The 13,735-nt window shown below is 45.3% G+C and overlaps 1 protein-coding gene across 1 annotated transcript in view; it reads left to right on the forward strand.

The window, feature by feature from the left end:
• hydin (HYDIN axonemal central pair apparatus protein) overlaps nt 1-13,735 on the forward strand; it is a 1,234,740-nt gene that overhangs the window by 726,459 nt on the left and 494,546 nt on the right. The window contains exon 33 of the mRNA XM_068049816.1: nt 10,915-11,051. Coding sequence (XP_067905917.1) covers nt 10,915-11,051 — 137 coding nt within the window. The remainder of the gene's footprint in view (nt 1-10,914; nt 11,052-13,735) is intronic.

The following is a 13,735-nucleotide window of genomic DNA, read 5'->3' on the forward strand; positions in this document are numbered from 1 at the left end:
ATAGTTTTAATTCATGATTTCCCAATCCACCCTTGGTGAGATCCCAAAACAAGACCCAATATCAACTAGGTGCTTGGCCATACTATGAGTGAAGCCTACCGACAAAATCATAGAGGCGGTCACACTAGCATTTAGTTCCTGATTGGAGACCTGATCAGAGAATCGATCCCAATATGGCATGTTCCTTCCGAACAGTGTTGTAGATGTACCTACACCACATGGACCACAGTGGTTCAAGAAGGCAGGGCACCATCACCTCTTCAGGCTCAATTAAGGATGGGCAATAAGTGGTGATGCCTATAAACTGTGAATAAAAAGAATCAAACATTCTTGTAACATTAGCTCCAAAAAACCTGTTCACACAACCAGCTAAGGAAAAGTTCTTACATCAGTCTGATGTTTTTAACATCCCTGATTTAGTTAAATAATTATTTTATCTTCACACATAGAACAAAGTATACCACCAAGAGTACTGACATCGACAGTTTGTGCTGCAATCGCTGGCATCGGGAAGATGCCAGATGGTGTGTTGAGGGAGTAATTTGCTATAATTAAAAGCCTCTCACTTCTGTCTCCATATTGCCTGCTTATTCAGGAACTGGATCAAACAGCAGGTGGGTGAGAACATGCAGATGCTGTTTTCTTAGTACGTCAATGTCAAAAATGGTATCCTTGGTGGGGCAGCAGGGGCAATCCACTCCTCATCAAATATTCAAGTAACTAGATTCTTTGTTGGGCAGACTGTTACCATTACAATCAACATGCTAGCCTGTCATCCACCAGCATTAATATAACTCCTTCAGTCATATTGACAGTATTTCTCAAGAATGTGCATTATTCTTTTGAATTATGATGAACAAAGGATTAGCAGGAAGGTTGGGTCCTTTCAGAGCAGAGGCCAAGCCTCTCTGAAGAGCAGTGTGAGAACAGCCTGAAACTCATGTTGTCTCACCTCTGACCTGATCTTGGTAAAGGACCTATTGGTTTCAGGGAAATTGCCAAGGTAATTTGAGATACAGATCAGCTGTGGTCTAATTGAATGGTGGAACAGGCTTGAGGCACTGAATAGTCTACTTCTCTCCCTTATGTTCCTATGTAAGCATGTTCACACCACTTAATTTTACACTTTTGCCTTAAAATGCATTTTAACAGCACTCTACTGAATCATAGATGTTTACATCACAGAAAGCCACAATATATACATGCCCCAGCTCTTGGCTACAGCAATACAAAACTAATCACACTACCTTGCTATCTCTCCGTAGTCCTGTATTAATCCTAAACAAATCCCATTGACCTGCACTCCCCATTGTCCTGTATTCATCCAACCTAATCCCACTGACCTGCTGCCTGCTCATTGCTCTGTATCAATCCAAATCTACTCTCACTGACTTGCTCTCTCTCTATTGCCCTGAATCTTCCTCTGCTCTCACTGTAAACTTAGAGCATCATAGAGGAGAATGCACACAGCACCTTTTTACTTGCTAAGTGCACAGCCATGCCCATGTTTCCATGCTACAATTTATATTGCTCCATGCCAACTTATTTGTTTCTTGACCCATCAAATGGGGCAAGGACCAAAAGCCGAGCAGCCAAACAAGACAAAGTACCCGCAATCCACATGTTCACAGACTTGCATCAAGGCACTGATGGCTGTGGTTCTCTCCTGTCACTGGTTCAGGCAGTTTCTTCTTCATCCGTTCCATGGGTATAGCTCTATTCAGGACAAAATGTAAGGTGCATCAGGTGGCAGTCATCTTAAAGGCCCAGGCCAACCTGTACAACATGGCCTCCTCTGTTCCTCCCCTTCCTCTCTGTGAAGCAGCAGAAAGACAGGGAGGGCTAGGAGGAGGAATTTAATTTTACTTCCCTAGTTTAGTGGTTCTCAAACTTTTTTTTAATGATAGGACCCCTTTTCAAATGGAGTAGTGATCACAGACCTCCAAACTACATGATAATACAATATAATGCTCATAATACAAAAGTGCTGCATGTAAAGAATATTTTAATGCTTTTAAGGAACAGGCAAGCACTTAGAGTAGCAATTTGAGGACTATGTCCCTGATGTAGACAGTGATGAGACAGACCAGACAAACCAGAGATAAAGGATAAATGTGACTCCACTAACATTCTAGTGCATGCCAACTGAACTGCTTTTAATGTGGTTAAAGATTGTCTTTTAATGGCATCCATACCCAATCAGATCACAAACCACATCCAATACAAATAGCTAATGGCCAAATCATTATTAAGAGTAGTTGCACCATATTTAGATGTTTAGCAGGCTCAAAGCAGGTGACTGTTTTAACGATAAAAAAGCTTCCCATAAACAGACAAGTTTTATTTCCTCCAGCTCCAATGCAGAGTCGTCACTTCAACGTGACTTTCTCAGGAGTATTTTACAGACTTGTGCAAAACACAGCCCAGTTTCTCGTTGTTATTTAATCATTCAAGGAATTTACATTATTGCAACATGGTGGCAGATTTAACTAAGTGCAACTGAGAGCTTTTCCACAATTACAAGAATCAAACCAAGAGATTAATATACACAGAAAATGCTGGAAGTACACATTATAATGGTACTTGCTCACCGCATGAGTCCAAATTGAATGCATCTTAATATCACAGCAGCAGCTGGCCTCCTCTCCCCTCCTTCTGAAAGTAAATGTGAGACTCATCATTGAAAACCATGGAAGCTGAGGCGCCCATCACCTTAGGGAAGGAATTCTGTTGTCCTTACCTGGTCTGGCCTACTTATGACTCCAGACCCACAGCAACGTGGTTGACTTTTACATGCCCTGTGACATGGCCTAGCACACCACTCAGTTGTATCTAACCACTAAGAAGTCAATAAAAAGGAATGAACCGGACGGACCACCCGTCATCGACCTAGGCACCGGAAACAACAACGGCAAACCCAGCCCTGTCGACCCTGCAAAATCCTTCTTCCTAACGTCTGGGGGCTTGTGCCAAAGTTGGGAGAGCTGTCCCACAGACTAGTCAAGCAACAGCTGACATAGTCATACTCACGGAATCGTACCTGACAGACAATGTCCCAGACACTACCATCACCATCCCCGGGTATATCCTGTCCCACCGGCAGGACAGATCCAGCAGAGGTGGCGGCACAGTGGTATAATGTAGGGAGGGAGTTGCCCTGGGAGTCCTCAGCATTGACTCTGGATCCCATGAAGTCTCATGGCATCAGATCAAACATGGACAAGGAAACCTCCTGCTCATTACCACCTACTGCCCTCCCTCAGCTGATGAGTCAGTACTCCTCCATGTTGAACAGCACTTGGAGGAAGCACTGAGGGTGACGAGGGCGCAGAATGTACTCTGGGTGGGGGACTTCATTGTCCGTCACCAAGAGTGGCTCGGTAGCACCACTACTGACCAAGCTGGCCGAGTCCTAAAGGACATATCTGCCAGACTGGGTATGTGGCAGGTGGTGAGGGAACCAACAAGAGGGGAAAACATACTTGACCTCGTCCTCACCAATCTGCCTGCCGCAGATGCATCTGTCCATGACAGTATTGATAGGAGTGACCACCGCACAGTCGTTGTGGAGACGAAGTCTCACCTTCACATTGAGGATACCCTCCATCGTGTTGTGTGGTATTACCACTGTGCTAAATGGGATAGATTTCGAACAGATCTAGCAATGCAAATCTGGGCATCCATGAGGTGCTGTGGGCCATCAGCAGCAGCAGAATTGTACTCAACCACAATCTGTAACCTCATGGCCTGGCATGTCCCCCACTCTACCATTACCATCAAGCCAGGATACCAACCCTGATTCAATGAAGAGTGCAGGAGGACATGCCAGGAGCAGCAGCAGGCATACCTCAAAATGAGGTGTCAACCTGGTGAAGCTACACCACAAGATTATCTGCGTGCCAACCTACATAAGCAGCATGCGATAGACAGAGCTAATCGATCCCATAACCAATGGATCAGATCTAAGCTCTGCAGTCCTGCCACATCCAGCCGTGAATGGTGGTGGACAATTAAACAACTAACTGGAGGAGGTGGCTCCACAAATATCCCCATCCTCAATGATGTGGGAGCCCAGCACATCAGTGCAAAAGATAAGGTTGAAGCATTTGCAACAATCTTCAGCCAGAAGTGCCGAGTGGATGATCCATCTCGGCCTCCTCCTGAAGTCCCCAGCTTCACAGATGCCAGGCTTCAGCCAATTCGATTCACTCCGTGTGATATCAAGAAATGACTGGATACTGCAAAGGCTATGGGCCCTGAGAATATTCCGGCAATAGTACTGAAGACCTGTGCTCCAGAACTTGCTGCGCTCCTAGCCAAGCTGTACCAGTACAGCTACAACACTGGCATCTACCCTGTGATGTGGAAAATTGCCCAGGTATGTCCTGTACACAAAAAACAGAACAAGTCCAACCCGGCCAATTACCGCCCAGACAGCCAGCTCTCAGATATCAGCAAAGTGATGGAAGGTGTCTTCAACAGTGCCATTTAGGGGCACTTTCTTAGCAATAATCTGCTCAGTGACACTCAGTTTGGGTTCCGCCAGGGCCACTCAGCTCCTAACCTCATTACAGCCTTGGTTCAAACATGGACAAAAGAGCTAAACTCAAGAGGTGAGGTGAGAGTGACCGCCCTTGAAATCAAGGCAGCATTTGACCGAGTATGGCATCAAGGAGCCCTAGCAAAACTAAGGTCAATGGGAATCAGGGGGAAAACACTCCAATGGCTGGCGTCATACCTAGCGCAAAGGAAGTTGGTTGTGGTTGTTGGAGGTCAATCATCTGAGCTCCAGGACATCACTGTTGGAGTACCTCAGGGTAGTGTCCTAGGCCCAACCATCTTCAGCTGCTTCATCAATGACCTTCCTTCAATCATAAGTTCAGAAGTGGGGATGTTCGCTGATAACTGCACAATGTTCAGCACCATTCGTGACTCCTCAGATACTGAAGCAGTCTGTGTCGAAATGCAGCAAGACCTGAACAATATCCAGGCTTGGGCTGATAAGCGGCAAGTGACATTCGCGCCACACAAGTGCCAGGCAATGACCATCTCCAACAAGAGAGAATCTAACCATCTCCACTTGACATTCAACGGCTTTTTTCCTGCCAACTGCTCAGTCTCTTCAACTCGCCACGCTTTAGCCCCGCCTTTATGGTTGCCCACCAGCTCTGGCGATCGCTGGCAACTGACTCCCATGACTTGTGATCAATGTCACAGGACTTCATGTCGCGTTTGCAGACGTCTTTAAAGCGGAGACATGGACGGCCGGTGGGTCTGGTACCAGTGACGAGTTCGCTGTACAATGCGTCCTTGGGGATCCTGCCATCTTCCATGCGGCTCACATGGCCAAGCCATCTCAGGCGCCACTGGCTTAGTAGGGTGTATATGCTGGGGATGTTGGCCGCCTCGAGGACTTCTGTGTTGGAGATACGGTGCTACCACCTGATGCCAAGGATTCTCCGGAGGCAGCAAAGAGGGAATGAATTGAGACGTCGCTCTTGGCTGACATACGTTGTCCAGGCCTTGCTGCCGTAGAGCAAGGTACTGAGGACACAGGCTTGATACACTTGGACTTTTGTGTTCTGTGTCAGTGCGCCATTTTCCCACACTCTCTTGGCCAGTCTAGACATAGCAGAGGAAGCCTTTCCCATGCGCTTGTTTAATTCTGCATCGAGAGACAGGTTACTGGTGATAGTTGAGCCTAGGTCAGTGAACTCTTGAACCACTTCCAGAGTGTGGTTGCCGATATTGATGGATGGGGCATTTCTAACGTCCTGTCCCATGATGTTCGTTTTCTTGAGGCTGATGGTTAGGCCAAATTCATTGCAGGCAGCCGCAAACCTATCGATGAGTCTCTGCAGATACTCTTCAGTGTGAGATGTTAATGCAGCATCGTCAGCAAAGAGGAGTTCCCTGATGAGGACATTCCGTACTTTGGTCTTCGCTTTTAGACGGGCAAGGTTGAACAACCTGCCACCTTATCTTGTGTGGAGGAAAATTCCTTCTTCTGAAGACTTGAATGCATGTGAGAGCAGCAGGGAGAAGAAGATCCCAAACAGTGTAAGTGCGAGAACACAGCCCTGTTTCACACCACTCAGGATTGGAAAGGGGTCTGATAAGGCGCCACTATGCTGAATTGTGCCTTTCATATTGTCATGGAATGAGGTGATGATACTTAGTAGCTTTGGTGGGCATCCACTCTTTTCTAGTAGTCTGAAGAGACCACGTCTGCTGACAAGGTCAAAGGCTTTGGTGAGATCAATGAAAGCAACGTAGAGGGACATCTGTTGTTCATGGCATTTCTCCTGTCGCTGGCGAAGGGAGAACAGCATGTCAATGGTGGATCTCTGTGCTCAAAAGCCACACTGTGCCTCAGGATAGACACGCTCAGCCAGCTTCTGGAGCCTGTTTAAAGCAATACGAGCGAAGACTTTCCCCCACTATGCTGAGCCGGGAGATTCCACGGTAGTTGTTGCAGTCACCGCGGTCACCCTTGTTCTTATAGAGGGTGATGATATTGGCATCGCACATGTCCTGTGGTACTGCTCCCTCGTCCCAGCACAGGCAAAGCAGTTCGTGCAGTGCTGAAAGTATAGCAGGCTTGGCACTCTTGATGATTTCAGGGATAATGCCGTCCTTCCCAGGGGCTTTTCCGCTGGCTAGAGAATCAATGGCATCAGTGAGTTCCGATTTTGTTGGCTGTACGTCCAGCTCATCCATGACTGGCAGAGACAGGGCTGCATTGAGGGCGGTCTCAGTGACAACATTTTTCCTGGAGTACAGTTCTAGGTAGTGTTCCACCCAGCGGTCCATTTGCTTGTGTTGGTCAGTGATTAAAGATACAGAGATTAAAATGAAACAGAAAAGGAGGTTTATGATAAATGTCATGTTCATAATACAGTGGACGGCCAAGCTGAATACAGAATGTGCAAAGCAGAACTGAGAAAGGAAATTAAAAGGGGCAGAGAGAGTGCATGAGAATAGATTTGCAGGTGACATAAAAGGGAACCTGAAAGTCTTTTATAAACATATAACTAGTACAAATGTAATCAGTGAAAGGATGGGGCCATTTAGGGACCGAAAAGGAGATCTTGTGGAGGCAAAGGACCTAGATGACTACTTTGCACCTGTCTTCACAAAAGAAGATGCTGCCAATGTCACAGTAACGGTGGTAGAGAAATTGATAGGATAAATTGATAAAGGGAAAGCACTTAAAAGGTTACAGAAGCAAAATACTGTGATTGCTGGAAATCTGAAATAAAAACAGAAAGTGCTGGAAATACATCAACCCTTCAGGTCATCAACCTGAAACATCAACTGTGTTTCTCTCTCCACAGATGCTGCCTAACCTGCTGAGAATTTCCAGCATTTTCTGTACTTAAAAGGTTAGCTGCTCTCAAAGTAGGAAAGTCACCTACTTTGGTCTAGATGGGATGCTTCCTCAGTTACTGAGGGAAATAAGGGTTGAGAGAGGTCAGAGACCAAGACCCCCAACTCCCCACCTGATGGTCAGGATCAAACCCCCTCTATGCTTCCAGTAGCAGCTGCTGTCTCCCCACCTGTGGCTGTGACCTGCTTGGAAGACTGGAAGCCCAGCCTGTCAATCAAACTGACTTCCGGATTGACATCCTGGCAAGGAAAAAAAGACACAGGCTTTGAAGTTAAAGCTCTACATCATGCTGGGAAACCCAAACTTATGAGTTCCCCATCTGAAACTACACGCCCTCCACCGCCTACATAACCTGCAGTTGTCAAGATCAGGGCCATAAGGTGTCGTGTCGGAGGACTGAAGGATTGCAAATGTTACACCCCTATTCCAAAAAAGGGAGAAAGATAAACCCAGCAACCACAGGCGAGTCAGTCTAACCTCGGTGACAGCAAATTTTTAGAGACAATAATCTGAGACAAAATTAATTGTCGTTTGGAAACACAGGTTATTCAATATAATTAACCCCAATTTGTTCAAGGAAACTTTTTTTTTATTCATTCATGGGATGTGGGCATCGCTGGCTCGGACCGCATTTATTGCCCATCCCTAATTGCCCTTGAGAAGATGGTGGTGAGCTGCCTTCTTGAACCGTTGCAGTCCATGTGAGAGTCTTGTTTGACGAACTTGATTGAGTTCTTTAATGAAGAAGAATGATGAGGGTCATGCATTGATGTGTATATGGACTTCCAAAACGCATTGGATTAAAGTACCAAAAACCTGTTAGCCGAATTGAAGCCCATTGAATTAAAGTGGAACTGGCTGCATGGTTGTGAAATTCACTAAGAGAAAGCAGAGATTAATGGTAACCAATTGTTTTTCAGAATGAAGGGAAGTATTTAATGGTGTTCTCCAAGTATCAGTATGAGGACCACTGCTCTTTTTGATATACATTGATGACCTGAACTTGGGAGTACAAGGCATAATTTCAAAGTTTTCAGATAACACAAATCCCAGTAATGTAGTAAACAGTGAGGAAGATAGTAGCAGACTTCAAGAAAACATAAACTGGTGAAATGGGCAAATACATTGCAAATGCAATTTGACACAGAGAAGTGTGGCATGACACATTTTGGTAGGAAAATGATAAGAGGCAATATAAACTAAATAGTGCAATTTAAAGGGCGTACAGCAAACGAGAGACATGAGGGTGTGTGTATACAATTTTTTGAAGGGGGCAGGACAAGTTGAGAAGGCTGTCCCACTGTGCTCGCTGACGTACATTGGCTCTGGGTTAAGTGACTCCTCAATTTGAAAATTCTCATCCTTGTTTTCAGGTCCCTCCATGGCCTTGCTCCTCTTTATCTCTGCAATCTCCTCCAGCCCACAACCCTCTGAGATATCTGCACTCCTTCAATTCTGGCCTATTGAGTATCCCTGAATTTCATTGCTCCATGTTGGTAGCCATGTCTTCAGCTTCCCTGAGCCCTGGAATTCCTTCTCTAAACCCCTCCACCTCTCTACTTTTCCTTCCTCCTTTAAAATGCTCCTTAAAACCTATCATTTTGGCCAAGCGTTTGGTCATCTCCCTTAATATGTGATTCGGTGTCAAATTTCCTTTGATAATGCTCCTGTCAAACGCCTTGGGTTGTTTTACTACATTAAAGGCATTATATAAATATAAATACTATATAAATATGAGTTCTATTGTTGTTGAAAAGAAAGAAAGACTTGCATTTATATAGCACCTTTCATGACCACCAGATATCTCAAAGTGTTTTACAGCCAATGAAGTACTTTTGAAGTGTAGTTACTGTTGTAATGTAGGAAATGCACACAGCAAACACCCACAAACAGCAATGTGATGATGACCAGATAATCTGTTTTTGTGATGTTGATTGAGGGATAAATATTGGCCAGGATACCCACTCTTCTTCAAATAGTGCCATGGGATCTTTCACATCCACTCAAGCAGGCAGATGTGGCCTCGGTTTAACGTCTCATCCAAAGGACAGCATCTCTGACTGTGCAGTATTCCCTCAGTACTGTACTAGAGTGTCAGCCTTGATTTTTGTGCTCAAACCCTGGATTGGGACTTGAACCTGTTGTTGTCCAAAAAAAGGGATCCTTGGCTTTGTAAGCAGGTATAAAGTAGGAAAGCAAGGAAGTTATGTTAAAGCTTTATGAATCACTGGTTAGGCCCTGGCTGGAGTATTGTGCCCAGTTCTGGACCCAACACAGGATGTCAAGACTTTAGAGAGGGTACAGGGAAGATGTTCAAGAATGGTACCTGGGATGCAGGACTTCAGTTACGTGGAGAGACTAGAGAAGCTGAAGTTGTTCTCCTTAGAGCAGAGAAGGTTAAGGGAGATTTAATAGAGTTGTTCAAGGTCATGACCATTTTTGATAGAGTGAATGAGGAGAAATCATCTCTCATGGCAGCAGGTTCAGTAACCAGAGGATATAGATATTTGGTAATGGGCAAAAGAATGAAAGGTGAAATGAGGAAACTTTTTTACTCAGCAGGTTGTTATGATCTGGAATGCACTGTCTGAAAAGGTGACGGAAGCAGATTTAATAGTAACTTTCAAAAGGGAATTAGATAAATATTTGCACGGGAGAAACATGTAGGGCTATGGGAAAAGAACAGGGAATGGGACTAATTAAATCACTGTTTCAAAGAGCCGGCACTGGAATTATGGACTGTCTAGCCTCCTTCTATGCTGTATCATTCTATGATTCTATGAGTAGCAAACATAGCTGTACAGGACAACCGTGCATCATCCATTTTATATGTATACTAAGCTCCAGTAGTGTTGTTCAAGTGCTGAGACCTCATTTTGAATTCCAGTGTACATCTGGTATTCAATGCCACAGACATGTCCTCATGCACCGTGCTACCTTGTGCTATGCACAATGGATGCTCAGCAGGACTCACTGTGTGATAATAAAGGTTGACAGCACCCAGTGTGCAGTGTCAACAACAAAAGTCTGGCATCAAAAAGGCATGCAAGCTTCTTGGAGGCTAGTGGAGGAGATATGGAACCCCAGTTGAGATTAGTGGAGATAGTGAGGCCAAGAAAGGAAGTTAAAGTGAATGAGTTACAAGGATGCGTCACCCAGATGTGTCCATTCCAATGAACCTTATGTAAAAGTAAATGTAGAAACCAATTTCACTCTAGGTTTGTTCCCCTTGGTCTTAATTATGATCAATCCATAAATAATCAGAGTGCTTCCATGAGGCTGTCTGTGATTTCTTGGGAAAAATTTGCAGAGCTGTAGGGAAAGAACAGGGGAATGGAATGAATTGAGCAGCTCTTTCAAGGAACCAGCAGACATGATGAGCCAAACAGGCTCCCTCTATGCTGTGTCATTCTGTGATTCTATGTGTTCCCTGCTGGGAGTGTTGGGTCATGAAATCATGGCTTATATTGTTGGAAACTAATAATATTAATGTGCATTACACCTAGAGTTGTATTTTTTCCCAGATGTCTTTTGCCTGAGTTTGTCCTGGATTTTGGATTTGTAATCCTCGGTGCAGTCAAGATACATATCGTCAAGATTACAAACACAGGCTGTTTGCCGGTATCATTTTACACTGACCGACATGCTCTTAAACATACAGGTAAGGCATCTGTGGTGAATGGAGAGGTCTTGGTTCAAAGCTAAAATGCTAAAAACATTACACTTCCCCCTTTTCCTCACCATTTATAGTTGTTGGTGTGATTGTTATAGTACAGTTATGGGGGTTGATAATTCAATCATTAGAGCCTGTGGCATGGCTGTGCATTCTCCTCATACTATGGGACACAGAAGCCTGAGGCCTGCTCAGTGTCTGTGGCACTTGGAATCTGGAAACCTATTGTGCAATATAGGCCCTGAGAGAGTGCCTGATCAGTGCCAAAATAAAACAGGCATTGCATAGGAGCTTCCTCCTTAAAGTTGGGACTTATTGTTTAAAGATATATTTCTGCTTTTCTGATTTCTGTGCAGCTGTTTGTTATTTATTGCTTCTGAGGAATATTGCTGTTGAGGAGACAGCAAGTTTCTGAAACTAACTGGAGCCGAGTGGAGAACCTCTTAAAGTTGTGCCATATTCATTATCTGTGTCTGTTTTCCCAGGGGAATGGTCATAGTTGGAGTGAAGCGATGGGTATCCCTCTGGTTATCTTTTTTCTTCCCTATTTAGAGTCTGTCTCTCTTAGGTAGTCCTTCAGGAACGAGGATGACTTTCTTCCACTCCAGGGTTGTGGGTCCTTAGGTGATTGCATAGTCCAATTCTGGATCTGTAGATTCTGCCACAGGTGGGGCAGGTGGTGTTTGGTGAGGCAAGTAAATGGGATGCTCGTGTTTCAAAACACTCCTTCCGCTGTTTGCACTTGGTCGCTGCCTGGGCGTGTCGAAGTTGCTCAAACTGGCTGGCATCTTCATATATGCTTCTCCATTTTGGGCAGTCTCGGGCAAGAGATTCCCATGAATCATTGGAGATGTCACATATTTTTAGAGAGGCTTTAAGGACATCCTTGTAGCGTTTCCTCTGTCATCCTGGTAGCCTCTTGCCGTGACGGAGCTCAGAATAAAAAGCTTGTTGGAGTCTGCAGCAGATCATAGAAGGTGAAACAGAACAGCAGTGTTCGTACATCAGGCAAACAATTCACATTTTGTATCTGGATGTGTTGAACAAAATTTGCAATTCTCAAGGAGACCATCACTGTACCTTTCTGCAGCCAGACCTGCAAACAAATTCAGCAACAGTCACAAAGTGACTGCAGCCTTGAACTGTTATGCTTCGAGTGTTGTTCCAACTAACAGCAGGATATATCTGCTAAATCTCCCAGCCAATACACAGCTGCATCATGTAGGTTGCAGATGCCTTGTTTGTTCAACCCTCTCATTTCATCAATTTCCCTATGCAACTTTTAAATGTCAGACTGTTTTTCCAAAATAGCATGCAAATTGCCACATGGCCCCCACTGTGTCAACCTGCATCTGGTCTGTGACAAGAGGTACTGAAACATCCATGTTAATGGCTGTTACCTGGCAACTGCCTTGATTTGTTCCTTGTACAACATTCCATGGATTTAATTTTATTTGAAGAATTATTGGATAGGGCGGCACAGTGGCGCAGTGGTTAGCACCGCAGCCTCACAGCTCCAGCGACCCGGGTTCAATTCTGGGTACCGCCTGTGTGGAGTTTGCAAGTTCTCCCTGTGTCTGCGTGGGTTTTCTCCGGGTGCTCCGGTTTCCTCCCACAAGCCAAAAGACTTGCAGGTTGGTAGGTTGATTGGCCATTATAAATTGCCCCTAGTATAGGTAGGTGGTCGGGAAATATAGGAACAGGTGGGGATGTGGTTGGAATATGGGATTAGTGTAGGATTAGTATAAATGGGTGGTTGATGGTCGGCACAAACTCGGTGGGCCGAAGGGCCTGTTTCAGTGCTGTATCTCTAAAAAAAAAAGATGGTGGCTATCCATTACAGCTGTCCCATTGAGGAACCCAAAAACGAAAGGTGACAAGCCATATACTGCGGCCCACATTATTATCAAAGTCTTGATCCAGCACACATTTGGCATCCTTAAGTAAAGACTCAGATCCTTGGTGGGAAATATTAGTTCACGTGACGCCACTTCAAGTTGCACTGCACAGACACACGTTGGTTCCCTGGTGGCAGGCAGTACTGTGGGCTTCTACCTGCACAGCTTTCTTCAATGATATCAATTGGGAAACCAGTGCAAACTGTGCTGGTAGCGCCCCATGGTTCTACTTGTACCTGGGGTAAAGCATGGCTACCCAACCCAAACCTGATTTGGGTCGGGTCTCTCCTCCGGGTCCAGCACTCGGGCTCGGACCCGGGTCGGGCTGGACGTGGACAGTGCTGCCTTGCTCCGGGAAGTAATCTTCAATTGAACATTCAGGTCAAGGCGGGAAACGTGCAGTCCAGATTCTGCACTCTGCAGTGAGCGAGTGAGCACCTCTATGACATCATTGCGCTCATGCTGTAGCTTCCATGCATCCAAAAATGATTCTGCACTACAGTGCACGATGAAAGTTGGGCCGCGGGGGAGCCGTTGGTTCCTGGTGATGTGATCAAGCTCAGATTCCCAACTGCATCTGCACGATTCTACAGGAATAGCCTGCTGCCGGAACGGATGAACAGGATCACAACATTTGGACAAAGTAGAGAACAATAACCTGTTTGATATCATTTTTATTACAGGGGTCGGGTCAGGTCAGGCGCGGAAAAAATTAAAGAACTCGGGCCTGGGTCGGGTTCAGGTTGGATGTGGTCGGGTTGGGCCCGGGTCGGG

Source organism: Heterodontus francisci, chromosome 17 (genome assembly GCF_036365525.1).
Source record: "Heterodontus francisci isolate sHetFra1 chromosome 17, sHetFra1.hap1, whole genome shotgun sequence".
NCBI lineage: Eukaryota > Metazoa > Chordata > Chondrichthyes > Heterodontiformes > Heterodontidae > Heterodontus > Heterodontus francisci.